General features: G+C 62.7%; 4 protein-coding genes across 14 annotated transcripts in view; 1 reads left to right on the plus strand and 3 right to left on the minus strand.

Moving 5' to 3' along the window:
• The first annotated feature begins 242 nt into the window (after window positions 1–242).
• Window positions 243–2642, plus strand: GIPC3 (GIPC PDZ domain containing family member 3). Its single transcript, XM_050321459.1, is given in 7 exon segments — window positions 243–346; window positions 348–498; window positions 937–1122; window positions 1390–1570; window positions 2044–2156; window positions 2323–2404; window positions 2491–2642. Coding segments are annotated over 7 exon segments (969 nt in total).
• Window positions 2643–3071: 429 nt separating this feature from the next.
• Window positions 3072–4635, minus strand: TBXA2R (thromboxane A2 receptor). Its single transcript, XM_050321452.1, has 2 exons — window positions 3736–4635; window positions 3072–3363 (listed from the first exon to the last, which is right to left on the minus strand). Exons 1-2 carry the CDS (start codon window positions 4540–4542, stop codon window positions 3109–3111), a joined length of 1062 nt encoding a protein of 353 aa, XP_050177409.1. The 5' UTR covers window positions 4543–4635; the 3' UTR covers window positions 3072–3108.
• A 6846-nt stretch (window positions 4636–11481) lies between these two features.
• CACTIN (cactin, spliceosome C complex subunit) lies at window positions 11482–16737 on the minus strand. 2 transcript variants are annotated; one of them, XM_050321382.1, is made up of 10 exons: window positions 16549–16737; window positions 15782–16301; window positions 14858–14953; window positions 14450–14595; window positions 14194–14356; window positions 13976–14093; window positions 13574–13766; window positions 13148–13270; window positions 12563–12831; window positions 11482–12154 (listed from the first exon to the last, which is right to left on the minus strand). In XM_050321382.1, the coding sequence occupies exons 1-10, from the start codon at window positions 16725–16727 to the stop codon at window positions 11664–11666; spliced, it is 2298 nt and encodes a 765-aa protein (XP_050177339.1). In that variant the 5' UTR covers window positions 16728–16737; the 3' UTR covers window positions 11482–11663. The 2 variants fall into 2 exon arrangements, with proteins under 2 accessions (XP_050177339.1, XP_050177338.1); XM_050321381.1 differs by having other exon boundaries at window positions 12563–12855.
• Window positions 16738–18820: 2083 nt separating this feature from the next.
• The window catches only part of PIP5K1C (phosphatidylinositol-4-phosphate 5-kinase type 1 gamma), a 46946-nt gene continuing 38264 nt past the window's right edge, over window positions 18821–27502 (minus strand). For 4 of the 10 annotated variants that reach the window (XM_050321396.1, XM_050321395.1, XM_050321394.1 and 1 more), the window contains 4 exons: window positions 26014–26112; window positions 25613–25745; window positions 21563–21646; window positions 18821–20767 (listed from right to left, as the gene is read on the minus strand). In XM_050321396.1, coding sequence (XP_050177353.1) covers window positions 20765–20767; window positions 21563–21646; window positions 25613–25745; window positions 26014–26112 — 319 coding nt within the window. In that variant the 3' untranslated portion in view covers window positions 18821–20764. Of the gene's footprint in view, window positions 20768–21562; window positions 21647–24439; window positions 25467–25612; window positions 25746–26013; window positions 26113–27502 lie in introns of those variants that run through there. The other 6 variants (XM_050321391.1, XM_050321390.1, XM_050321392.1 and 3 more) reach the window with 3 other exon arrangements.

The following is a 27502-nucleotide window of genomic DNA, read 5'->3' on the forward strand; positions in this document are numbered from 1 at the left end:
TCTGGAGCTGATGCTGGATCTATTCCCAGAGGTGCTGGGGTTGGTCAGTGCCCAGCCAGGGAGGGTGGGATGGCACCGGCTCGGCTCTCCCACCTCCAGCCTGTCCAGGGCCCTTCTTACGTGGCAGAGCTCACCCGATCCCCGCGGGTGACCTGCCCCCCCAGCTCAGGTTCCCGGGCGCGGGGATCGCCTTACGGCCGGCGGGGAGCCAGCCCCATCCATAATTCAGCGGTGCCGCCGGGATGCAGCGGGCGGGCAGGCACGGCCGGCAGCCCCCCGAGGGGGGGCCCCTGGAGAACGGCGTGGGGCAGGAGCCGGGGACCCCCGAGCCTCCCCCCGCCGAGGCCCCCGCGGCCCCCGGGCCCCCGTGCCCGGCCCAGGCTGGTGTTCCACACGCAGCTGGCCCACGGCAGCCACACGGGGCGCATCGAGGGCTTCACCAACGTCAAGGAGCTCTACGCCAAAATCGCCGAGGTCTTCGACATCTCGCCCACCGAGGTGAGGGGCTGCGGGTGCCCGGGGAGGGGGCTTTGTGCCCGAGGGGGGACACCAGCCCTGATGGTGTGGCCTGTGCTCCCACGAGTTCCCAGCTGCTTGTAAATGCAGTTCCCAGAATGTCCTGGAAAAGAATGCTTTAGTCTCTGGTCTCTATTGGCTCCTCTGGGGAAGGACTGGGGGGTCTTGCCTCTATTTCTCCCCTGCAAGTGGGCAGGGAACCAGTTGCCCGTTTCCTGGCTGATTCCAGCTGCCTGGCACTGTGAGGATGGGGCAGTGTGGGGTCCTTGGGCAGGCTGGGGGTCCCTGGCCCCCACTGCTCTAGCAGTGCCCAGACCTGACTGACCCCTACCATGACTGACTCCTGCCCTGGGCCCCAACACCGACACCCCTGCCGTGATGGGGCATCGCCAGCCCTGCTGATGGGGCTCCCCGGGGCAGATCCTCTTCTGCACGCTCAACACGCACAAGGTGGACATGCAGAAGCTGCTGGGGGGGCAGATTGGCCTCGAGGATTTCATCTTCGCCCACGTCCGGGGTGAGACCAAGGAGGTGGAGGTGACCAAGACGGAGGACGCGCTCGGCCTCACCATCACGGACAATGGGGCCGGCTACGCCTTCATCAAGGTGAACCCCCCTAGGGGGCTGGGCTGGGGCCAGGGCAGCCCTGGGGGCTGTGACCCTGTGGGTGACATCCCTGCTGCACCCCCTCCCTGCGACCAGGCTCCTCCCTGACTCCCCCCTGGGTCCACCCTGGTCCTGGGGGTCTCCCCTGCCATAGGGAAGTTTGGGGGGACCCTCCCTGCCTGACCCAGCTACTAAAGGATGGGGGCTGTGTCTGACTGTCCCACTGTGCCACCTTGTTGCTGCGTGTCCCTGTCCCCCCACCCCCAGAGGATCAAGGAGGGGAGCATCATCAACCGGCTGCAGACGGTGTGTGTGGGGGACAGCATCGAGGCCATCAACGACCACACCATTGTGGGCTGCCGGCACTACGAAGTCGCCCGGATGCTGCGGGAGCTGCCGCGGGCCCAACCCTTCACCCTCCGCCTGGTCCAGCCCAAAAAGGCCTTCGGTGAGTCTGGGAGTCCCCCTGCTGTTGTGCTGGGGAGTAGGGAAACCTTGGAATTGTCCCCAGCCCCTGGGGCCCTGCAGCCCCTTCCCCAGGGACAAAGTGCCTCGCAGGATCCACCCCTGTCCCATGGACACCTCTAACCTGCACCCCTATTCTTTGTGTACCCCAGGGCATCCCTACATTGCACCTATGTAGGCACTCCTCGGGGGTCCCCTCACCTGCTCATACTCCCTGTGGGCACCCCTGTTCCTCTGTGTGCCCTGTCCTAGGCATCCACGAACTCCCTGTAACCACGAGCATCCCCACCCTGTACCCCTGGGTGTCCCCCACACACCACCCCTGTCCCACACACAGCTCACCCTGCAGTGCCCCCAGGGGGGCTGGGGTATGGCTGGGCAGGGGGTAGAGGGGGCTGGGGGTGCCAGGCCGTGCCTGGGCCCTCACCCCACCTCACCCCCCACGCTGGGGCACAGACATGATCGGGCAGCGGACGCGGAGCAGCAAATCCCCGAGCGAGGGCAGAGTGGCCACCGGGAAGGAAACGCTGCGGCTGCGGACACAGGGCCCGCCCGTGCTGGAGGAGGGGGTAAGACCAGCCCTGAGCCCCCACCCTGACCCACAGCACCGTGCTGAGGTGGGGATGAGCATCCCCGCACCCCTGGGCGGCCTCTCTGCTGCCCACGCCCGCAGCACCCACCGGCACGGCTCGGTGGGAGCACAGGGGTCCCAGCACTCATCCCCGGGTCCCCCAGCCCAGCCCCTCCGAGGAAGAAGCTGCTCGCCGGGTGGATGATCTGCTGGAGAGTTACATGGGCATCCGTGACAGCGAGCTGGGTGAGCTGGGGGGCCTGGACCCTGACCCGGGTCTGCCTCTGCCCCTGCCCCAGCTCAGCCCCTGACCTGTCCCTCCTCCCGCACAGCCTCGACGATGGTGGAGGCGGCCAAGGGCAGCCCCGGCGCGGCCCAACTGGCCCGTGGGCTGGACTCGGTGCTGGGCGAGTTTGCCTTCCCCCCGGAGTTCGTGGCCGAGGTGTGGGCGGCCGTTTGTCACCCCAAGGACGGGCAGGAGTAGCTGGAGGGCTGGCAGTGCCCCTCGCTCCCGTCCCCACCTCGTCCCCACCCCACCTGGGGCTGGCAGTGCTGGTGGGGTGGGGACGAGTCCCCTGTCCCCTGACCCTCCTGAGCGCACCCAGGTCTGTCCCCTGGGTTGGGGGGCAGCAGGGCACCCAGCCCACCCACCTCCCCCAGAACCCCCCGCCGTGGTGGGCGGTGGCTGTGGGTCAATAAAGCAGAGGCTGGAGCAGAAGGGATGTTGCCGCGGTTGTCAGCAGCGCTGGGCCCCACCCGGGGTCCCCCCCGGTGTTCACCCGCAGCGAGCACCGAGAGCTGCACGAACTGTGCTTTATTGGGGACGGGGCCCTGTGCCCCCTGCCAGGGCTCGGGGGCGACGGGAGGCGGGGACAGCCCCTGGATGCGGGTGATGGGGACCCACCGAGGGGGCGGGATGGGGGGCTGGCCGTGCCCCCCCAGCCCGGGCGCTACTGCAGGACGGAGCCGGCGGTGAGCTTGCGGCGCAGGGAGGGCGTGAGGGACACGATGGAGGGCCGGGGGCGCAGCCGGGGGTACACGCGCTGCAGCACCGCCCGCCGGAACAGGATGTACACCCAGGGGTCCAGGATCTGGTTCCAGGTGACCATGCGGATGTAGATGAGCAGCATCTCCTGCGTGTCCGTGGGCAGCTCCTGTGCCCGCCCGCCGGGCAGGCGCTGCAGCGCCGTCTGCACGATGAAGATCTGGGGGAGAGAAAGGGGCAAAGCGTCACTGGGGGGTCCGTGAGCTGCGTCGGGGTGCGGGAGATGCTGAGGGTCCAGGCACTGAGCCCCTTGGAGGAGGGTCCCAGGCTGATCCCAGGGAGCACCTGCTCTGCCTGCAGGCAATGCTGAGCCCCAGAGACCACAACCCAAGGGCCAACCTGGAGTGCAGAGAGGTGGCACAAGGGGGACACTGAGACCCGGGGGGGGCCTCACCAAGGGGACACCCCAGACCTCACCAGCAGGAACATGGTGGGGCCACACTTGGACCTCACTGGGAAGAGCAGGGGGACACCCCAAGGGTGGGACAGGGAGGAGTGGTGATGGAGGGGGGCATCAGGTCAGGGGCCTCACCAGGAGGGGCATCCAGCAGATGGTTGCGATGATCATGATGCCCACGAGCTGCACCATCATCTCCACCTCGCTGTCGCGGCGCCGCTGCACCGACTCGCGGTCGTGGTAGACGCGGCAGAGTGTGACCACGCTGACGGTGTTGAGGATGAAGGAGAGCAGCACCGACAGGATGCCCAGCAGAGCAAAGAGCAGGCAGAAGATGATGTCGCCGGTGTCGGGCAGGAGGGTGAGGAAGCACCAGGAGCCGGGGAACTGCAGCGTGTACCTACCCAACCCCAGCACCGGCAGCAGCCCCAGCAGGCAGGAGAAGCCCCACACCAGCCCCACCATGGCCCAGGCACGGCGCTTGGAGATGCTGGTGGAGCGGGAGAAGGGGCGGTTGATGCCCAGGAACCTCTCTCCGGCCATGGTGGCCCCCAGCAGCAGCGGGCACTGCCCAAAGAACACCATGGAAAAGCCGAGGAAGTTGCAGAGGTGGCAGTCGGGGTCCACCTCGGCCCAGGGGAACTTGATGAAGTGGTAGGGGATGATGACCGAGGCTGTCACCAGCAGCCCCATGAAGTCCGTGACCACCAGCCCGCAGAGGAAGATGAGGAAGGAGGAGCGGGCGTGGCTGGAGAGCTTGCGGGAGGAGCTGAGCAGGACACAGAGGGCGAAGAGGTTGGAGCAGAGGCCGATGAGGCCGAAGGCCGTGGAGAACCAGGGCGAGGCGATGCTGCTCCGTGCGTTGGCGCGGCCGTCGCTGGCGTTGAACACCCCGAAACACGAGTGTGCCTGCCCAGCCACGCTGCTGTTGGGGGGCTCCATGTCCCCCACCCCCTCACGGCTCCTTCTGGCAGCTTCAGGCACCCTCCTGGCTCAGCTCCATGGGCTGTGCCCCCACTGCTGGCACCGAGCCCGCCTTGCCCTGCGGGGAGAAGGGAGGCGTTTAGTGCTGTTCCATCACCCCCCCCGAGCCTGGCTCCGGGTGCAGCCGTGGTGGGTGCCGAGGGCCCAGCCCTGCAGCTGCCGGGATTAACCGTCCTGGGCCACGGGCCACGTGGGGCTGCAGCCACGAGGCTGGATCCCAGCACGGCCCAGCACTGGCTTGGCTTGCTCCTGCTCCCAGGGGGACACAGCCTGACACCCCTGGGACATTTGCCCTCTGTCACAGTGCAGGGACCCACTCTCGAGGATGCAGGTACAGGGTGGCTGCCCTGGGGCATGATCCTGATGCTCTCCCCATCCCTGTGCCCTACTCCTGGCTCGATGGGGAGAAGCCTCATCCCTGCAGTGTTTGTGGGAAACTGAGGCACAGGCTGGGACATCCATGTCTGGAGCTGTGTACTGCAACCCTGGCACTGTGGCCAGCCCACACCAGTGTGGGTGACATCCCTGCTCTGCTCCCCTGGACCCTCCCAACGGGAACTGAGGGTTTGTCACCGGGATGGTGACAGAGCACATGGACTGACCGTGGGCAGCCCGGTCAGTGCCACTCTGCCTCACTGGGCAGTGACCTGGTGCTGGAAGTATCTGGCAGCTGGGAATCAGAGAATCTTGGAACATCCTGAGTTGGAAGGGACCCACAAGGATCATCGAGTCCAAGTCCTGGCCCTGCACAGGCTTCCTCTACTAATTAGTCCAGGCTGCACATGGGATAATGTGGGAGAGACCAGAGACATGGCAACTGCTGGGACCAACTGGAGACACAATCCCTTGCAGGGAGAAGACCCATCCTCTCCTCTTGGCACCCATTTCTCCAGGCTGTGGATATTCTTGTCACCCCACCTGCCCCATCCCACTTGCTGGCTGGCACAGTCCTCAGCCCAGTGGCCCCAGTGAGATGCCCAGTGGGCTGCCCAGCTGTATCCCAGCCACCCACCCCTGTAAACCCCCACTGCAGAACCCTCTAGTTCTGGCAACCTTGCCTTCCCCTTGTGCAGGGTGGCACTGCCACCTGTCCCCTGTCCCCAGGTCAAACCTCAAGCTGGTCCCCATCGGTGCCAAACCAGGCGTTTGGTCCATCACCCCACCCTGCTCCATGTCCCCATGTCCCAGGTGATCCCTGTGCCGTGTCCCACAGCCAGACACCCCTCAGCACCCCCTCCCGGCCCCTGGTTCGAGGGTGGCCGCAGGGCTGGGAGCCACCGCACACACCCGAGGCACGCGCCGATCCCACAGCCCCGGGGGCTGGGACGGGGCCAGGCATTGCAACATCTTCCTCTGGGGCCTCACCCAGGCGGGACGTGGGGCTGAGGGTGCTGGCACCCACCCAGCCCCACCTGTGCCCCTGTCACCAGCTGTGCTGTGGGTGCTGCAGCCCTGGGGAGCGGGGCAGGGGCTCAGGGTGGCAGCTGGGGCTTGTCCCCATCCCCATCCCATCCCGGGGCAGGGGGCTGGCAGATCACAGCAGTGATTCATTGCGAGGATGGGCCTGGCTTTTTCCATGAGCCAAGAGCCAAAACTTGCTGCTGTTTGTTCTCGCTGGTCCCTGAGGGATGTCCATGGCGGCCCCAGAAGTGTCGGGTCCCTCCAGATCATGGTCAGGCCTTGGCATGGCATTCCGGATCCCGGAGGAGTCGCCAGCCTTTCCCACGTCCTCTGGGAGGTGATAAATTCCCCCCTGCCCAACAGCGATGCCACAGGGGTGCCTGGCGTGGCAGTCCCACTCCTGCTGTCCCTTGCCATGGGCCTGCTCACACTCTTGGGGTTCTCTTGGGAGCGCTGTCCCCGAGCGTGTCCCCCCTGCCCCAGAGCGCGCCCTCTGCTCCCTGAGGGTCAGGAACCCGGTGGTCGATGCTGCCCCTGAGAGCCCCCAGAGACTCAGAGCCATGCGATGCTCTTGGCTGCCCAGCTGGCTCCCCGGGGGAGGATCTGACCCCTCCCCACAGTGGCCAGCGTGGGGGTCTCCCTGTGGTGGCACCGTGGCTGGGTGAGGTGCCACAAGGCCCAGAAGCTCCAAACCAGCCATCACCCACAGCCCCTCCCTGTCCTTCCTGCCCCTCCTGCCCCATCACAATCACAACTCGGACCCTCACCCACCGCCCAGTGCAGCCGGGCAGGGACCCCAAGGGCAGAGGGGGCACCCTGGGGTGGGTTTGGGGGCCGAGCAGCCGGGCCCCTGTGCTCAGAGCTGCCTCAGCCGGGCACTGCACTTAGAGGGAATCAAATATTAACGAGGGGCCACTTAAGAGCCGCAGGGCCACGAGAGAGGGAACCCCGGCAGTGCCAGAGCAAACCAGCGGCGCCTCCGGGAAAGGGATCGTGTGGGGGCGGGGGGAGTCCCCTCTTCCCCTCTCCCCCCATCACGGGCAGCACTCGGGTTTGGGGTTCTGGACCTGGTAAAACCCTCCCAGAGACATCCCATGGGAACGAGGGTTTTGCAAAGGGCACTGGGGTAAAATCCCGTGGAGAGGAGCTGTACCCAAAATGTGCTGCCGGAGCCTGCGAGGCACTGGCAGCAGCAAGGGAGGGGGGGTTGCTGCAGGCACTAATGGGGTTCCTGGCACTGCCTGAGCCCGAGGGTTGATGTTCTGCTGCAGATGCACCATGGCTGCCCTGCCTCCACCAGGCACTGCTTCCTGCCCTGGCCACATCCGAGGGAAAGGCGAGAGGCTGTTGGGGAGCAGGAGGCTGCTCCTTATCTGCTCCTGCCCCAGCCCAGTCCTTCCCCAGGCTTCCTCAGGCAGGACTGGGCACGGGGCTTGCAGGGAGGTGGGAGGGGAGGTTTGCTGGGCTGTGGGGCACCGCTGCAAAGAGACCCCCAAACCAGGCAACAGTGACTCCCCACACACCCCATGTGCAAGGCTTGGTGCTTGGCCTCAGGGCAGCCCTGCAGAAGGTGCTGCAGGACATTTACATTTTTCCCTTGTGTGGCCAGTCCCTCCTCCCTGTTTGGACCTCTCCAGGACAAGGACTTTCCCTTTAGGATCCCTTCTACTTCCACAGTCCCTGCTGCGGGTGGTCCCATGGTTGTGAGGGATGGACATGGTCCCACTGCCACCCACCCCCCAGGCTGGGGTTCTGGGGGCAGCAGATCAGCTCCAGGTCATCAGTTGGGGCAGGGATGGCCATGGTCACACCACGGGAATGGGGACCTGGCACAGGGCCCCAGTGTCCCTCCTTGGACCCACTGCTGGGGGAGCTGCCCTGGCCTGGCCCCGAGCAGGGACATCCCCGGGACACCCAGGACAGAGGACATTCCAGGGAAGCAGTGACACACAGGGTGGTTCCTCGCCTGTCCCTGCTGTGGCCCAGGGCAGAGGTCCCGAACTTCTGGGCTGGCTTGGAGACAACTGGCACCATCCCCATCCCAACCTCGGGGCCCCAGAGCCGGACAGGAGTGTCAGGGGGTTCACCCTGAGTGTCCTTGGGTGCAGGAGCCGGGGCTCGGCAGCTCTGGGGGGGCCGGACCAGGTTGCCCCCACCCGCAGCATCGCGGCATCTCGGGGGCGTCAAGGTCACTGGGTTGCCCATCCCGGCCTCCCGAAATAGCCCTTTCCTTTCCCGGCCCTTTCCCGGTCCTTTCCTGAATCTTTCCCGGCTCTTCCCAGCAGAGCCGGCGGCACATGGGGTCGGGCGGGGGCGGCCGGAGGGGACCCGTCCCGACAGGGGAGCCCCCAGAGCAAATCCTGGTGCCGAGGGGAAGCCCGGGACGTGCCCGCCGTGGACCCCCGGCCCCGGGGACAGACAGTGAGGGATGCCACGTCTCCGTCCCCCCCGTGGGGTCTCCATTTCCCCTTCCCCGAAACGCACCCGATCCTCGGTTTGTGTGTGAACTGGGCGGCTGAGCCGAACGCGAGTGCCCGGAGGGTCCCGAGAGAGCCGAAAGCCCCGCACGGGTGCCCCGCAGGCCCTCCGTCTGTCCGTCCCAGCCCTGCGGTCTGCCCACCCATCCTGGTCTCTGTCCATCCTTCCCGATCTCTGTCCGTCCATCCCAGACTTCTGGACTCTTTGTTCTCCTCAGCCTCCCCACCTCCGCATCCCTCGCCCCCTTCCAGCGCTCCCCTTCCTGCACAGACCCGGGCCCTACCTCACTGTCGGCGGGACCCACCCGGCTCGGCTCAGCCCGGCTCGGCTCAGCCCGGCTCCGCTCAGCCCGGCTCGGCTCGGCTCGGCTCAGCCCCGGGGGGGAAGGCGGGGGAAGGGCCGGGCTCGCCGCTCCCCCCGGAACCGGCCCCGTCCCTCTCCGCTCCCTCCCCGCTCAGGACGGGGTTCCCTCCGGGCGAGGGTCGCGCCCCGGCCCCATCGCCCTCGCAACTCCCGCAGCTTCCCTGGCGCAGCCCCCCCGTGGCGGTGCCCAAAGACCCCCGGGCGGCGGCCGCAGCACCCGTGGTTGGTCCGAGTCGGGGCCGGACCCGCCCCGTTACTCACTTGTTTACCCGAGTGGGTCCCTGTTTGGGCGGGGGGGGATCCGGCCGTGCCGCCCCCTCAGCGGGGGGTCCCACGGAGAGGGGAGTCCCCACCGAGCCCCGCAGCGGCCCCCAGACCCGGGAAGGGGGTGTCGGAGAGCCGGAGTCCCCGCAGCGTCCCTGGGTGCACCCGCAGCCCCGGGGAGGATTCGCACCCCGGAGGTTTTCCCACTCGGATTGTCGCTGCGCTGTCCAAAGCCACGGCCAGCCGGGGTGGCACATCCCCAGGCACTGTCGCCTCCCGCGGTCCCAGGACGCGACAGTCTCCGCTGCTGCTCGTGCTCTGCCGGGAGGGCACAGCCCGGCCCCGGCCCCGGCGGCTCCATCAGCTCCGGAGCGCTGGGAGCGCCTGAGCCCGCGGGGGACGCGGGGACATCCCGAGCGCGCAGCATCCCGCCAAGGCCGGCGAGGCCGGGCGGTGGTGGCCGGGCGGGAGGTTTTCCTGCCGCTGGCTCGGCACTGCGGGGCTGCAGACCCCCATCATCCCGCCGTGCCTTGGCCTGGAGCAAGGACTGGCACGGCGAAAGCCCGGGCAGAGGGCAGGTCCAGCCCGCAGAACTGGGTCGCGGCGAGGATCCTGTGCCGGGGGCAGGAACGAAACCCGCGGGGCTCAGCAGCCCCTGCCGCGCCCGGGCCGGGTGTGCCGAGTGTGCCGGGTGTGCCCGGGAGCAGCGGCGCTCACGGAGATGTGGGCACGGGGGGCGGCTCCACAACTGCCACCCCCGGGCGTGAGCCCGGCCGAGCTGCCGTGCCCTCCAAACCCAGCTCAGGGCTGTGCCAAACCACGAGGCAGCTCCCCGAGAAATGGAGGGGACATGCAGACAGGAGCACTGAGAGCTGTCAGGGCAGGGAAAAGCCATCAGAGGGGCTTCAGGCTGGGGACACAGTGGGATGTTTTTGGTGGAAGTTCCCCTACCCCTGTGTGTGTGTGTGTGTGTGTGCCCAGGAGGGACAGGGGCTGTGGACAGGGTGGGTCTGCCAGGCAGCTGAGCAGGGAGGGCACCCAACCACCAACCAAACCTTGGGGTCTGTCTTTTCTTTTTTCCCATTTCCTGCAAAGCCATTCCTGGCTGGGCCTTCACTCTCTTCCTGTGCTGAGCCCTGAAACACTCCTGTGCAGGCAGTGGCTGGAAATAACTCACAGGAAGGAGAGGGCAGGGGATGTGTCCGGTGCAGCTGCCGGCTCCGGGGACATCCCACAGGATGGGGAGGGGGGAACCAAAGTGCAGGGCCAAGGCAGTTGGGGCGCCCCCCACCCCCAGGCTGAGTCCCACAAGTGTGAGTAGTCAGGGCAGGCGTGGGAGCCCCCTGAGCACCAGCTCCACAGTGTCTGCAGGGCTGGATCCTGCCAGCAGAGCGGGACAGGGTGACCCTCCTGAGCCTGGGGGCAGCCACCGAGGCCTGGAGGCCCCCACACAGCAGAGTTGGCTCTGCCCCAGTGCTGGGGGATTGGGGCAGCCCCCCAAGTCCCCGTGCCATGGGGCTGTACAGGGGGCAGTGGATGCAGAGAGGAAACAGCCTCGCTGTGACAGTTCACTGCCAGGATGGAGGTTTCCTGTGCCCCTGGACATTACTCACACACCAACACTGTTTGGGTGATCCTGGGGATGGAGACACTCGTGGCTGTGCCCCATGGCCACCATCTGGAGGCACCAACACCAGCCACTCCCAGCTCAGCCCTGAAGTGCTGCTCAAGACACCCCAAACCTGGCTGAGCATCACTTGGGGCCCTCGGGGACCCCCAGCTCAGGGATGGGGGTCTGGGAGTGCAGCTGCCTCTTGCCCAGGGCTGCGAGAGCCTCACAGGCACGATGTGGGAGGGACTGCAGGCCATGGAATCCGGATTTTCCCCTGTAAGGAGATATCCCAGCCAGCACCCCTCTCCTCCGCCCTGCTGCAGCAGACGCCTGGCAGCCACTGAAGCTTCCCATGCCACAGCCAGAGCTGAGGGATGTGGCGGCGCTCCCAGGCTGGGGAAGCCAAATCCCAGGGGAGGACGTGCCAGGGATGGGGCTGGGGGGGGTGTGAGGGGCCCCAGGGGGGTCTGTGGAGCAGGAAAAGGGGCAGTGCTGTGCTGGTGAAGCCAAGGGCCTTGTGGCTCCAGCTGGGGACCAGCAGCTGGACTGGTCTGACACTGGTAGGGGGAGGTGTGGGGCTGGGAAGGGGCTGGAGTAGGCAAGGGGAGTACACAGCATGTGGTGATGGAACAACAGACCCCAGCGACACAAGGGTGAGGAAACCCCCACCCCAAACACTACCCAGCCCCCAGGGGAGCTCCCAGTGCCAGCCCAGTGTGGTACTGGCTGGTGCTGCCACGCAAGAGCAGTGGTGGTGCCCATGCCCAGGATCCCACAGCTAAAACAACCCCTATTTTATTTATAACAAAGTCTCAGGGTCCCTCAGGATAAAGACAAGGACAGGGAAAAGCTGCAGGAATATGCCCTGTGCTGGGCCAGGCCCTGGGGACATCCAGGGGACAGTGTCTGTGCTGCGGGACGAGACTCCCTGGCAGGAGTGCGGGGGGTGCTCAGCAGCCCCTCACCGGCGGTAACGGTAACGCTTGAAGTGGAACCAGAGCTGGAAGATGCCGTTGGCAAACTGGCAGCGGAAGCCATGGCGGTGGGAATACTCCCACTCCCGGTTGACGATCTTGAAGGCGATGTCCTCGTAGGGCGGCCCCGCGTGGAAGCGCAGGATGGCGAAGTCCTTGTTGTCCTGGCAGGCCTCCAGGAAGTACTCGGGCGTCGAGCGCTTGTCGATGAGGTCGGGGTAGAAGATGTTGAACTTGTAGCCCTGCACGATCTTGGGGGGCGGGTTGTCGAAGTCGTAGTGGGTCTGGTTGTACTTGTTCCACTCGAAGCCCGTGTGGACGCGGTTGAAGAAGCGGGGCTTGCGCGGCCGGTACTTGTCAGCCCAGAGATAGGCCTTGCCCGTGAGCGGCATCTCCACGCTGAACTGAGCCTCGTCCGCGCCCATGCCCTCCTTGGCCTTGCGGAAGAAGATGTCGTCGGTGCTCTCCGAGGCATCGCCTGTGGGGCAGGAGAGGTGAACGTGGGATCCTGCAGGGCTGTGGGACACGCACTGGGCACACGGGGGGAAGGAGCTGGGCAGGGAATGCAGAGCTGGACACGGGGATGCACACGCTGCCCTGGGGACTCCCACAGGGTACCGGACTGAGTTGTGCTGGAAAACTCACCCAAAACACTCCTCCCACCTGTCTGCCCCCAAATGCCCTGGTGGTGCTGAGGCAGATCCCCATAGGGAACACCAGCAGCCTGAGCCCCACCTCCCTGCTCCTGCCCAGCACTCTCTGCTCTGGGGGGAACCCCTCTGCCAGGCCAGCTCTGGGCGCCAGCTCCAGCTCACCCTTTCCTGAGGGCAGTGTCCCCTCCAGCCCTGCACGCCCTCCACACCGGGCAGGTTGCCCTGGGGCTCACCTGTCACCTGGAGCTGCTGGCGCAGGAGCAGCAGCCGGTGCGTGTCCTCCTCGGCCTCCAGCACGTGGGCGTCGAAGGGCAGCTCGTTGGGGCCCAGCAGGCGGGGGCTGTACTTGCCCGCGTCGTAATCATCCAGGCTCTGCTGGATCAGATCCTCCTCCATCAGCACGGCCTCCCCTTCCCCCTCGCCCTTGGCCTCCGTGTCCTGCTCCGCCTCTGGCTCTGAGGATGGCCCTGGCTGTGCCTCAAGGCTCTCCTCAGGATCCAGCCTGCATGGAAGGGAGAAGAAAGGACTGGGACGGGGATGGTACCCTCGCTCTCAGCTCACCTGAGCCCTGCCTGGGGAAGGGTGGGAGCACAAGGCTGCCTTTCCATGCAGGGAGTCCCACAAGAGAGGCCTGGAGGGTTGTGCTCCAAGGAGAGAGCAGTGCTCCAAGGAGAGAGCAGTGCTCCAAGGAGAGAGCAGTGCTCCAAGGAGAGAGCAGTGCTCCAAGGAGAGAGCAGTGCTCCAAGGAGAGAGCAGTGCTCCAAGGAGAGAGCAGTGCTCCAAGGAGAGAGCAGTGCTCCAAGGACAGGGCTGCTCACCTGTCGCTGGGGGAGGCTGGCTCCTGCTTGATGATGGGGAAGAGTGGTTCACTCTCCACACCCTGCTCCTGCTTCAGCTTGTAGAGCTTCTGCCGCAGCACGTCCTGGTGCCGCTCCCGCAGCCTGTGAGAGGAGAGGAGCCATCGCGTCCCACCCAGCAGAACCCACAGCCCAGAGCTGTGACACCCATCACAGCGGGCAGAAACCTGCTGGGCTTGGATGGTTTTGGGCTGAATAACCCCCAGTTTGGTCCCCTCTTGGAGACCTCACTGTGAACATTGTTCACTGGAGAAGGTGTCCAGCCCTGCTCCCCTCCTGGGAACCAACCACCTCAGTAAAGGTATAAACCCCCTCCAACAACCGGGTTTGTACCTCCCCAGCTCTGCGCATAGTGGGGTCTGTGCCACCCCCAGCCCCTGCCCTCACCTGGCCCGAGCCATGTAAGCCTTCAGCTGCTGCAGGAGGCTCTCCCAGTAGCCGATGTCCAGGTTGGGCCCTCCCGCTCGGATCTTGCTCTCGATGCCCTGGTACAGCGCCTGCAGCTGGTTGTACGTCTTGCCCTTGAACACCGACTGCACATCCGAGCTCACCGAGGCGTTGACGCCGTCCCGGCGCTCCCCTGGACAGGTGAGGGCAGCTGGTCAGTCTGTGGGCACTCACTGACCTTCACCCTGGCCCTCCTGACAGCGGGATGCTGGATCCCAGCCAGGGACAGCTGCCAGACCCACAGCCTTCCCAGAGAGCCCCTCCGAGCCCGAGCACGTGCCACAGACCCTATACCCTGTGTCACCTTCCACTCACACTCCCCCTGACACCCACACTGCTCACCTGGGCCCCCTTTCCCAGAGGCCTCCAGCTTGCGGAGCTTGGCTATCTCGTCCTCCGTGATGATGGTCATGTCCCTCCAGAAGTCCACGTTCTTCCCTTGCTCCAGCTCCATGTACACCTGCAGGCAGGAGACAAGCCAGGCCTCAGGCAGCTGCCCCACACCAGGGCAGGGAAGCAGAGCTGGGGAGGCAGCCCTGGCAGGGGAGCAGGGCTGGCACCTGGATGTCCTCCACCAGGTCCTCCATGTCGGACACGGTGAGGCCGTTCAGGAAGGTGTAGGGCTCGTGCATCTCCACGGCCAGGTCGTCGTCCTCGGCACTGATGTACTTGGCCAGAAGGTCGATGGGTTTTGCCCTCCCATCCCGAATCCGGATCTTAGAGCTGGGAGAGGGACAGGGGGACAGAGTGAGCGACACTGAGCAGTGCCACCCTCTGCTCCCTGCCAGGCCCGGCCCCGAGCAGCCGCACACCTACCGCAGCTTGGCCTGCTGCAGGTGGAAGTTGTCCTCCTGCTCCTCCCAGGTTTTGAAGTGCTCTGCCTCCTTCTCCCGCTGCAGCATCTCCAGCTCCTGCTCCCGCATGGCCTTTTCCCGCTCCCGCTCCAGGCGCAGCTGCTTCACCTGCCCGGGGCGAGGGGGCTGTGAGGCTGCTGTGGATGTGAAGTGACCTGGCACTGTCCCCCTCAGCACCTCCTGAGCTGGGCTCAACCCCAAGGCAAGAGATTTCTCAGGCTGGAACAGCCAGGGTGCTCTGCCTGCCCCCCCCCCCCAATCCTAAAACCTATGGATACCCCAAGGGGACTTCCTGGTGAGTAATGGGGACAACTGGGTTGTCCCCAGGGCTCTCCATCAGACAGGGGGATGGAGGGACATCCTACCCCACCTTCTGCAGCTCCAGACGATTGTCCTCCTGGATTCGCTTGTTCCTCTCCTTCAGGTCCTTCTCGTCCAGGTGGCTGATTCCTTTCTTTTCCAGTGCCTGAAACAGAGTGGCCAAGGGAAGTTGTGAAACCCAAGTGACCATCACAGCCCCTCACTGGTCAGCAAATGCCACCACATCCACCTGCTTGTGCTGCTCCTGTGAGCTCTGATCCTGTCAAAGGTCCCTGAATCCCTCAAATCCTGCTCCTGAAGCCCCTCAGCAAACCCAGGCTCAGCCCAGGAGCCCACCCAGCCTGGCAAGGTGTGTGCCAGCACAGCTGTATCACAGAATCATGGATGGGTTGGGTTGGGAGAGACATTAAAGCTCATCTTGTTCCACCCCCTGCCATGGGCAGGGACACTTTCCACTAGCCCAGGTGGCTTCCTGTCCAACCTAGCCTTGGACACTTCCAGGGATCCAGGGGCAGCCACAGCTGCTCTGGGCAACCTGTGCCAGGGCCTCCCCACACTCCCAGCCAACAATTCCTTCCCAATCTCCCATCTAACCCTGCCCTCTGGCACTGAGAAGTCATTCCCTGTGTGCTGTCCCTCCATCCCTTGTCCCAAGTCCCTTTCCAGCTCTCCTGGAGCCCCTTCAGGCACTGGAAGGGGCCTGAAGGTCTCCCCAGAGCCTTCTCTTCTCCAGGCTGAACATCCCCAGGTCCCAGTCATTCCTCACAGGAGAAATGCTCCATCCCAGTTACCATCTCCATGTCCCTGCTCCAGGAAACGCCCAGTGCTCAGCCTGCAGCTCCTACTCCTACTCCTGCCCCACCTCCTCAGTCCAAGCCCTCAGCTACAGCCCCCACCTCAGCCACAGGTCCCCCCGACCCCCCACCCGCTCTTGCCCTGCTCCCTTCAGCCAGAGGGACAGGGCAGAGCTCACCTTGCTCCAGATGAAGGTGCCCAGCAGGTTGTTGTCCCCGAAGGGGTTGTCGGTGTTGGTGTATCCCATGTACTCCTCCCCCCAGCCCATCTTCTCCCGCTTCTTCCTCTCCTTGGCCTCCTTCTTGGCCAACCTCCTCGCCCGCTTCTCCTCGGGCGTCTCCAGCGCCTTCAGCAGCGCCGCCTGTTTCTTCTTCTCCTCCCGGAGCCGCAGCCGCTCCTGCAGGCTCAGGGTCTGCTCGGGCTCCTCGCGGCCGCGGGGCCGGGCCGGGGACGCGGAGCTGACGGAGGACACGGAGGACTTGGATCCATCCCTCCTCCTGCGGCGCTCCCGGCTGCGCTCCCGGCTCCGGCCGCGCTCGGGGCTGGAGCCGGACGAGTGGCCCCGGGACCGCGAGCGCTGCTTCCTCCGCTCCTTACGGGGCCGCTCCCGCTCCCGCTCCCGCTCCCGGTCCCGGTCCCGGCTGCCGCTGCTCTTCTTTTTCTTCTTCCATTTCTGTCTTTCGCCCCCGGACTCGGAGCTGCGGCGGCACGGCCGGGTGTCAGGGAAGGCGGGCACAGCCGCGATACCGGCCCTGCCCCGGGCGGCCCTGGGGACCCACCGGACCCGGTGCCGCTGCCCCGGCCCTGCCCGAGCCCGGCGGCACCGAGGCCGCTTCGGGCCCCCCGGGCCTCGGCTCCCCCGGCACACCGAGCCCGCTCCCCCGGCACACCGAGCCCGCTCCCCCCCAGACGCGGCGCGGCCGCTCCGGCCCGGTCGCCACTCACCCTGAGCTCGGCTCCCGGCGGCGCCCCCGGCTGCGGCTGCGGCTGCGGCTCCTGCTCCGGCTGCGCCGGCGCCTTCCGCGGCTCCCGGAGCGCTCCCGATCCCGATCCCGCTCTCTGTCCCTGTCCCGGTCCCTGTCCCGGTCCCGGTCCCGGCCGGCGCTGCCCGTACCGGAGCCCATCGGAGGCGGCGGCGGCGGCTCCGCCCCGGGACCTCGCGGGGCCTCGCCGCTCGGGGCTGCCCCGATGCGCGCCTGAGCCCGCCCCTCCCCGCGCGCGGCCCCGGTGCGGCCAGGCGGGCGGAGGGGCAGCCCCGTGTGGGAGGGGGCGGGGCCTGTCCCGCCTGTCCCGATTCCGGCCGCTTTTGCCCCAAAGGGGCCGGGCCCGGCGCGGCGCTCGGAGGGGGCGGGGAGCGCGGCACGGGCTGCGGGTCATCTCACCGGGGTGCGGGTCTCTGGGGAAAGGGCTCCGCGGAGAGGGAGGGGAAACGCCCTCGAAACAAGCACGAGAAGGAAAAGCGCGCCCGGGCTTCGAGTCCCCGGAACGGAGATGGGACAGCACCCCCGGCATCCGTCACACGGACACGCGTGGGGACATCCCGTGGGACATCCCCAGGGAAACACGTGGGTGCGGGGAGTCACGGGGGGACAGGGACAGAGAGAAAACTCGGCCGGGACCCAGGACGCTCCGCCCTGGCTTTGTCCCGTCCGTTGAGGCAGCGCTGGAGCAGCGGCTGGGAACGAGAAGGGATGGGGGCTGTGCCTGCCCCGGCTCTGCCTTCGCCGAACACCCCCGGGGCCGTTCCATTGGTGCCGCCGAGGAGGGGCAGAGGCAGCCCAGGGTGGGGCCCCTCTGCGGGTGTTCAGGGGCTCTGCACCAGCTCCTGGCTCTGCCCCAGAGCCTTCACCGGGAGCCTGACAGCAAACCCAGGGACACAGGTGCCCATTTTCTCCTGCCAGCCCCGAACCTGGCAGGGAGAAATCGTCTGCAGCCTCGGACCCAGGCAATCGTCAGGACAAGTCCCACAGAGCCCGATGGGGATGGAGGAGAGTGGCGGCACGGAGGCCACAGCTCTGCGTGGGAACGGGCTGCTCTGTGGGGCTCAGATCTTGGAGTACAAGACCCTGGTGCCTCCTTTAATGATGGAGAGCAGGGACAGCACCTGCCAGGTCACCAGAGAGAGCCCTGACACAGAACAGGCAGCTCAAGTGCAGGACGAGCTGAAGTGCAGCTGGAGAAACATTCAGACCAAGGGTGGGTGTGGATTCTCTTCCCCAAAAAGGGCTGATGCTGTTCCCTATGGGCAGGACCTGTTCCTGCCCAGGCAGCACTGACAGTGCCTGGGATGTGCCCCAGAGCTCCTGCTGCTCCTGGAGCACTGAGAGGGGCTGAGACCAAGCTTTAAAATCCAGGGTCCTTCCAGCCTCCAGGAAAAGCAGAGGCTGAGCAGCTCCCCAGCACTGAGCTACTGGACAGGAGGTGACACAGAGCAGGGCTGTGCCAGCCTGGACAGGGGCAGTTTGTGTTTCAGATCAGCATCTCCCTGAAGGAAAGTTCCTCCTTGTCCCTGCCCAGTGACAAAGCTGCTCTAAGCCTTTGCCTGTCCTCTCACAAGACCAACCCTCCCTGTCCAGACCTCCTGCTCCAAAGGGACTGGATTATGCATTATGGAACTGCATGGGGATTGTCTCACGTGCTGCAGGAGCTCTGGGTTCACCCCCTCTCTTGGGACCAAACACAGCTCCAGCTCATAAAGCTCATTCTCTGGGGCACTCAAGGAAGTTGGGGCTGGGACACTCCCAGCACAGAGCCCAAGCAGCTTTGGAGAGCCCCAAAATGAGGGGAAGGAGTAAAGCCCCCATCAGTGATGCTTACAGCATCTGCACCAAGGTGCTTGATTTCAGCTGGCTGGAAAGTCCTGACGAGGCCACACCCTCCAGCCCCTGACTGAGGTGATCCCAGGGGGGCCTGGGTCAGACATCCTGAACTCATCCCAATTCCAACCCCCCCGAGCCCCTCCCTCCAGCACAGCACCCACCAGCAGCAGCAGCTCCCTCTGGCCATTCTACACATGCTGCTGGAGTAAAAGGAGGTTAAATTTTTAGCTTTTTGAAGCCTCTTGCCTTGAGCCCAAAGGCAGGTGAGGCTGCAGGTACTGAACTGCTCCCATGTTCCCTCCACCAACCCCTGAGCCCCCCACCCCAAAGCCTGCAGAGCCCCTCAGGTGGGAGGGGGCAGGAGCTGCAGCCGTGAGAACGAGCTGTCAAGCAGCAACTGAAAGGGGAAAGTTTCTTGAGAGACTTTTGATAGACTATTTGGTAAATACATGGATACATGGAACAGCAGCAGCTTGCACGATCCCCCGGCTGTGCTCCCGACAAGCACAACCCACAGCCTTCCGCGACCGCAGGCAGGGCAGGGAAGTCCAGGTCCCGTATTCCAGGCAAGAAAACGTCAGTTCCTGAAGATCCTCACCGAGTCCAGCACAGTGCAGAAGGAAGAGCTTCCCACCAGCCCAGCTACCTTCTGGGACCCAACTTTAACCCCTCCCGAGTGCTGCTGCGAACACAGATTGGGGGACCGAGAGCAGGGTCCCAATTCCCCACCCCTCTACAAGGAATCCCAAGGACAGTGAAGATTGTAATGGGAATAAAGAGATTTTGACCCTCTTTCTCAAGCGAGGTTCATAAAGCACACGAACAAGACCTGGCTCCCTCTGGCCTAAAGGACATCCTGTCTTCTCTCTGGGAGATGAGGATGGGATTGCTGGATTCCAGACAATGCTGTGGTGTGTGTCCTGCTGATGGATGAGCCCGAACACCACCCCGTGACACCGAACCCTCTCACCTCAACCCCACAAAGCAAACCCTCTCAGACACCTGCAGCAGTGATCTCCACCAGCAGACGCGACCCCAGGCAACACCCCAGTCACACGGCTTTTTGTCCAGCAGAGTCCCCGAGCACAGCAGTGCCGGCACAGTTCCGTGGCAGAGCCTCTTCTGCCTCCAGCGGGTGTGGCGGTGCCCGCGCCTCCCTGCCTGCCCCAGCAGCGGAGGGGACCCCAGATACACGCACGAGCACGTGGGGGCTGAGTGGCTCCAGGAGGGTCAGCGTCCAGACGAGCCCCACGTGGGCCTGGCAGAGCAGGGAGCTCACCCTCCAGCACGGCCAGGCCCGGGAGGTGCCCAGTTCCCGTCTGTCCGTGCCCGCGGGTCTGGAGCAGGCGGAGCCGGTCGGATGAAGCACGGACTCCAAGCACAGGGGGAGGGGTGAGGCAGCAGTGCAGCACAGGGGGAAGGCAGAGCCCAGCACGACGTCCAGGGAGAGCTGAGTCCACGTCACTGTCGGCAGGAGCCGTGCGCTGCCCCCGCACAGTGTCACAGACGGGAGAAGTCACGAGAGAGTTTGGATCCAAGTGAGTTGGCATGGCTACTTTGGACTGTGGTAACGTGGGAGTAATTCTATTCCATGGCCTTTAATACATTGCATTTTCATAGCACCTTTCATCCCAGGGTTTAAGTGCTGTAACGACGTGGGTACTGTACACCCGTCAGCACGGGGGAAACCGAGGCACAGAGTGGTTTAAGTGACTCGCCTTGGGTCACTCAGCAAAACCGTGGCAGAGTCTGGACAGCCTTAAACCTCCTGACTCCCTCAGTTGGTCAGACCACGCTGCTGCCTCTAATGAAGCCACTCCTGTCCCTGCCCTCCCCAGCAACGTGCTCCTACCCCTTCTCCGGTGAGGTCTCGCGCTCCTTTCTGATGCACAAATATATGGAGAAAAAAAAAAAAAGTGCAGTAAACTAAATGTTTAAAAAAGCACACTTGTGCTGTCTCTGTGCAAAGATAAAAGAAATAAATACATGATTAAAAAATTAAAAAGGTTCACAGTATCACACATGGATAGGTAGCTACGGTAGTGCACGTCTGGAAAACACTGTGTTACTACCCAGGATTCTCTACACCCAGCTGGAATTCTCTGCTGGGAGCTGCGGGTGAGCGGGTGGTTTCTTTGCTGCCCACGTCTGGGGTGAGTAGAAATACACGGTTATAGTTTTGTTCCGTCCTGAAACGCAGTGCCCGGGGTCCTGCAGTGCAGCAATACTGGTGCCAGCAAGCTCTTCCCCATCCCACTGGAACGGCTGCATCAACGAAAAGGGAACACATCGACCTGCAGAGGGAATCGCTGCTCTCTGGGACTTCTGTGTCTGCATAGAGATTACTGCAAGAGGCAGAGAGAGGAGAGTCACAGGACCACGGAATCGTTATGGTGGAGAAAGGGTCATCCAGTCCAACTGTTAACCCAGCACCACAACAATGTTCACCACTGTACCACATCACCAGGTGCCACATCCACACACGGAACACTTCAGGGATGGTGACTCCACCACTGCCCTGGGCAGCCTGTGCCAGGGCTTGAAACCCCTTCCATGAAGAATTTTTCTCTAATATCCAATCTAAACCTCCTCTGGTGCAGCTTGAGGCCGTTTCTTCTGGTCGTGTCCCTGGGAGCAGAGCCTGACCCCCACCTGGCTCCACCCTCCTATGAGGGAGTTGGAGAGAGCAAGAAAGGCCCTCCTGAGCCTCCTTTTCTCCAGGCTGAGCCCCCCCAGCTCCCTCAGCTGCTCCTGGTGCTCCAGCCCCTTCCCCAGCTCCGTTCTCTTCTCTGGACACATCCAGCCCCTCAATGTCTTCTTTGTCATGAGGGGCAAGAGAGTTAACTGCCCCACATCAGTCATGTCTGTGCCCCACCATCTCCCCAGCACAATCAGCACAAGGAGAGAGGCTGTTCCACACCCTCCAGCAACGACAACCTTGACTGGAAAACTTCAGCTCCCCAAAGCTTTCCCTGCACAGAATGACTGGGAACAAGCCACAGCCCTCGCTGAGCAGGCCAGGGCTCTGCTGCAGCCATGCAGGAGCCCCATGCTGCCAGAGGCCAGGCTGACCTTGCAGAGGGAGCACAAGCTCCGAGCTCGACCCACTGGGCACCGGCACAGCGTTGTTGGACACTTACTGTATCGCTCTCCTCATCGGAGACAGAGTGGAGCTGAGCGCTATAGTGGAGCGGGGAGTAAACCCAACTCCTCTCGTCTGTCGGCTGCCAGAGTGGCCAGAGACGGCGGGGAGAATGCAGGGAGAGCAGCAGCAGAGCAGGGAGCAAAGGAGAGAAGAGGAGAAAATAAAAGGAGAAAATAAAAAGAGTAGGAAACAATACAGTAAGAACAGCTGTCCACCTGGAGGGAGAGCACTGAGCTCAGAGCCAGCTCCCGGCAGAGGAGCCTTCCTCACCCTCAGCACATCCTGCTCCCTGCCAGCTGCGACTGGGATCCTGCACCAGCTGCAGTGGGGGTGGCACCACCTCCCCTCTCACAGGCACAGACTTCTAGAGCTTTTGAGATGCCAGGGAAACCTCAGCTCCCTGCCATGGCATCACCCCGGCTCCAGAGAGACTCGGGAAGTGACCTAAGGGAGTGACAGAGCTCTGGGTTCCTGCTCTCTCCTCCCAGCTCTCACCCTCCCATTTCCAGAGCCCTGTGCATGCTACAAACTGGTGTCCCGGGAGGCTTTTACAAGGAAACTGGATTTCTTTGCTGTGCCTTCCTCCTCCTCTGGAGAAGGCAGTGGAGCAGGGGTGAGACCATGGCAGATGGTGGCCATAGAAAGGAAAGTTATCACTGAGATCTTGGAGACAGTGGGGTGATGGGAACAAGTACAACATAGAATGCAAAACACAACTGGATCCTGGAAAGAATGAGGGGAAGGGGGTGTGCACTGAGGGACAGTTATCACAACACTGGGCATTGGTGTGACAAGACACACTCTGCTGCTGACACAGCACAGATCCAAGGGCTGGTGTCTGCTTTCAGGGTTACAGGGGGCCACACTTCCATTGCAAACAGGCTCTTTTCTTCCTAGAGAGAGGAAACTGCCCACTCTGACCCAGCCTGGTGTTTGCAAAGGAAGAGAAACAGGACTGGATACTTGGAAGAAGCCTGGGGGGTTTCCAGCCCAGGAGGCGAGTGTGACAGTCTATGATGTACAAGGAACTACAAGAAGCCAGAGAAGCTTTGAAGCACTGGTTTCCGCATGCTGAACCCTCCAGTGACTGCAGCTCCATGAGCAGACACCGCTGGGAGCAAGGAGGGACGAGAAACCCCTGCCTGGAGCTTCTCACGGGGCTCTGCCGGAGCTACAGGAAAGCTCCCCACCACATCAAGCCTGCCCCACATCCTGTTTTTCATCCCTCCTGACTGAGCCACGTGCTCCAGCCAGTCTCTTTCAGAGCCTTTCAGGCGCTGGGATGCATGCAGGGAGCTGCGGGAGATAAAGGAGCATCCGGTGCTTGGCATTAACCCTCCCGGTGCCGGGGCAGCCAAACCCAGCCCAGGGGCAGGAGGAGCTGCGGGAGGAGTTCCTTCTCTGCCCACAAAGGTGCAGCACCTTCCTCATGCCATCAGCCAGGAGCACATTCCTGCACCTGCTTCCCCATGCACCCTGCCTGGAACCTGCAGATCTCTCAGAGCCTGAGAAGGGAAATACGAAACTCCAGAGCACTCTGAAAGCTGAATTCAGCCCCTAAATGCCTCCCTGCATCTTTAGGAAAGGAAAACCCTCCCTGCTCACTGAGCACCTGCACTGAGGAGGGACCAAATTGACGATGCTGAGAAGGGCTGGAGAGCAGAAACCAGCCCTAACCAAGCAGCACCTTCTGCCTCATTTGGTTTATGAGCTGCTCCCCACAAGCCAATATGGTTTGATTTGCAACTGGATTTTTAGTAGGTTCAAAACATCTTAATGGTTCTCTTTAAAATCATCTCTCTGGGCTGAGGGAGCTGAGCGTGACATCACCTACAAAGGCCCTGGGGCCTCTCTGGCCAGGTCTGGTACTTAGGGACTGGTTTGGGTTGTAATGGATCCTAAGGCTCATCTCATTCCATCCCCTGCCATGGGCAGGGACACCTTCCACCAGCCCAGGTTGCTCCAAGCCCTGTCCATCTTGGCCTTGGACACTTCCAGGGATGGGGCAGCCACAGCTGCTCTGGACAGTCTGTGCCAGGGCCTCCCCACCCTTAGCTGACAGTTTGCCCAAGGGCTGGGTGACACTGCAGCCCATCCCAGAGCAGAAGCTGTGTCACCAGTCTGCAGAAAAGCAGAGCAGAGCTCATTATTCTCCCAGATCCTACAGGGAGATCTATTGGTGGGATTTCAGTATGCTTCCCCCATTTCTCCTGGGCTGTTTCCAGGCCAATGCCCACCCAAGCCAGAGCCCCAGCAGCCCAGGGAAATGGGGTGCTGGCCCAGTGTTTCAAAGCTGCAGCTCTGCTCCCCTATGTGCTGTGCCAGCGTGTTCACTTACAATCCCAGAGGAACGTGAGGTAGTTCGGAGTCTGCGCTGGCGGGGAGAGTAAATCCAGTACCTCCCATCTGTGAACTGGGTGGACCCAGGGCAAGTGAGGTGAGAAAGGAAACAGAGGAAAAAAAGGATGATGTGAAAGAGAGGATGAAAGAGAAAGCAAAAAACAAGGCGTTGGGCAACTCCAGGTCTGAACGGGTCAGCGGGTGGGAAAGCCGTGCAGGGAAGAGCAGCGCCCATGCCCTGCCACACTCTGCACTTTTATCCCTGGGGATGAACAGGAGGATGAACTGCTCTCCTTTCAGGAGCAGACTTCCAGTGATCAGATCACAGTTCCCTGGGACTTGCCAAATCCTCCTCTGCACACAGCATCCCTTCACCCACCAGAGCACTGCTGCAGGAGCAGCCGTGGTCCGACCCCACTGCACCCCGGTGCGGCCTCACCTGAGCTCCAGCTCAAGTGATTTTCCAAGGAGAGCATCCATGGGAACCCAAATCAGCTTTTCCCTTCATCCCGGCAGTGACAAACACTCCACAGCACACAACACACATTTAATGCAAAACTCAGATGAAGTATGAAATGCTGATGAGCAGTCAGGCACACTCTCTGTGAGCACTCACTGCAGAGAGTTTTCTCTTGGATAGAGAGGTGCCCCTCAAGTTGGGGGAGTTCATATGCCCAGGGACAGAGAGAAGAGGAGCTGACCCTCAGTAGAAGACACTTGCCAATGGAACAGGCAGGATCTGCCTGCACACAGCTGCCATCCACAGGCAAGGAGGGAGCAGCGGTGTTAGAGGAGCTGTTTGCACTCTGAACAGCATGCACCAAAACCCAAACAAGCTGTAAACCAGAGCTGATTCCTTCCACAGCTCCCACGAGCCTTAGAGTGACTCGGCAATGAGTGAGCAGCTCTGCAGCAGAGTCACACGAGCCCAGGGAAAGGCCAGTGTTGCCATTTTTAGTTTAGCCTGAAGGAGCCCATCACATGGGCTCAGCTCATCTCCAAGCACCACAGAACTAACAGCAACGAGTCGGAGCAGGGGGAGCTGGGCACCTCTTTTAATGAGGGTTCCAGTGCCCAGGCACGGGGGAGAGCTCAGCTCTCCTGGGGCAGATGCTCAGCTCTGCTCTGGGAATCCACAGGACAGGTACGTGTTGCTACAACAACTCTTCTCTGGACTGCAGAAGTTGCTCAGCCATGGCAGGAGCGGAGTGAGGGACAGGCTCCACGGCACTGCTGCCAAACACCAACTTACTCCCTGGCTCAGCACTAGACTCCCACTGCATCACCTAATGCAGCCTGCAGGGAAAGGAAAAGCCGGAGATCACCAGAGCCCGAGGTCACCCCCTGCAGCCACTTCCCCATGGGTCTAGGCCATGTTTGTGCCAGGAAGGCAGCCAGGATCTCTGGCTGAGGAAGGAAAAACCTCTTTGCAGCACCCACATCACCTTGGCTTGTCCCAGGAGCGAACACGCTGGCCCTTCAGCACTTGTGCTTGGAAGGAGAGCAGCGCAGCTATCTCTGTGATCCTCACTAGACTCGGGTTTGAGTTCTCCAGTTCCCTGCATTCAAAAACCCACCCAGCACTGAGATCTCGAGGCGCTCCACACCAAGATGTCACAGGGCACTCACTGCCCTGAACCGAGACTGGCAGCCTCGTCCAGCCCTTCCCATCACACCCCAAGGTCAGGGGGAGGAGGTCTCTTACAAAGTATATGTCTGTGACTGGCACGTCATCTTCATCCGAGGCCTGGCTGGCCGGCTCCGAGGCCTGGCTGGCCGTCTCCACCTCTATGGTGGCTGTGGATGTGGCAATGGCACAGGCTGAAGAAGCTGCCTCTCTGCAGGGGGAAAAGGAAGGACAGTTTATTCACTGCAATCAGAGCAGGAGCAAGCAAGACTGATTTACTAAATGGCTGAAGATGCTACACTGTCACACCCAGAAAGGTGAGGTCAGAAGTAACCACAGCCAGACCCACTGAGGTGTCTGGGGGAGCACCCATCTCTCCAGGAAAGCCGGCCCCCAGCAAAGCCTCCAGCACAAGCAGCTGCAGCCCAAACCCCACTGTGTGGGCTCTGCAGAGCTGCCCAACGCTCCAGAACACTCACTCTTTGTCTTCTTCAGGAGCCACGATCTCAACGTCACACTTGGGCTCCAGCTCGACACTGATCTGCTGCTCCTCCTCCACCCGCACCTCCTCGTGTGACCTGGAAACCCAAGAGAGACAGGCCCACAGGCTCAGCTGGGCACGAGTTATGCACAGCCCTCGATTTTAGGTCAGCCTGAATCAGTCCTGAGCCAGCCCAGCCCCTCATGCAGCCCTGCCCTGGCACACAGCTGCTGCTGCCACCGTGGCACTGAGCTCCCAGCACAGGCAGCAGCTGATTCCAGCTCACAGGGAGCAGTCAGACCTGCCAGGGTTTAGGGTTTGGATAAACAAAACTCTTGGGAAAAAGAGTCAGTCTTGGCAGATGGAGTGCTCAGGACTAACAAGGTGGGAAAAGAGGACAAGAGGGAAAGGGTTAATCAACCAGAGCTGCAGGAAAGACTGGCAGTGTCAGATGGAGCATGGGAGGAAAGAGAAGTGGCCTCCAGGGAAAACTTGTGTCCAGAGTCAGCCTGGCACAAGGCCAGAGCCTCCGACCTCTTCCAAGACTCCCAGTGCACCAAAGCTGCTCCAGGGTTGACATCAGATTTATCTGCACACTGGAGCTGTTTCTGACAGTATTCACTTTAATATCTCATGCTATTAAAGTAATTGCTTGTGCCAGTAGGGCTGGCTCCACTGTCCCCACAGGAAGGAGGAGCAGGAGCCTGCCAAGCCGAGGGCACAGTGCTGGGGAAGGGCCGAGCTCCAGCTTCACTGCCCTGCTCTGGGCTGGGTCTGGTTGGAGCCAGAGCCAGTGGGCAGCACTTCTGTCCACCTCCTTGCCAGGGAATTCACTCCTCTCTTCCTCACAGGGCTGGACTTCAAACCCAGGGCGAATTCCACAGCAGACTAGAATAACCAGAGGTGTGACACATTCTTGAGCAAATTGCGTAAGGTTTTTTCCATCTCAGCTCAGGAATGTAAATTCTTGCTTTAATAACTTCATGCTTGCACTGGCTTTCACCAAGGGATCCCAGAGTGCTTTACACAGGTCCCTGCTCCCTCAGGAAGGGCACATGAGGCACCAGAAAACAGGCAAAACCCAGCAAAGGTGGCCACGGCTGTGGGGGGTGGGTGTAGCTCTGGCAAATCTGTGACAGATGGATCTACTCTGACCAAGACACCGAGCTCCCTGGACAGTGCCAGGACAGTCACTCTGATTCACCTGACCTATTTCTGGATGAGCAGTCACACCCTACAGCAGCTCCCTCCCTCCAGGAGGTACTGGGCAGTATTTTGGGTGAAGTCCCTGCATTTGCCACACAGGTCCCACCACTGGCGCCTGGGTTTAGGTCTCCAATTTTCAGCGATTTCCAACAACGGATTCTGCAGGAGGTGAAGTGTTTCACAGGTCCCTGCCCTCTAGGGGCAGGAATTTACCGAGATTCAGTGGCATGTACCATCCAGAGGTATTTTCATTAGGAAATGCCACAGAAAGGGATTTTTTC

Source organism: Myiozetetes cayanensis, unplaced genomic scaffold (assembly GCF_022539395.1).
Source record: "Myiozetetes cayanensis isolate MyiCay16 unplaced genomic scaffold, myiCay2020 scf26, whole genome shotgun sequence".
NCBI lineage: Eukaryota > Metazoa > Chordata > Aves > Passeriformes > Tyrannidae > Myiozetetes > Myiozetetes cayanensis.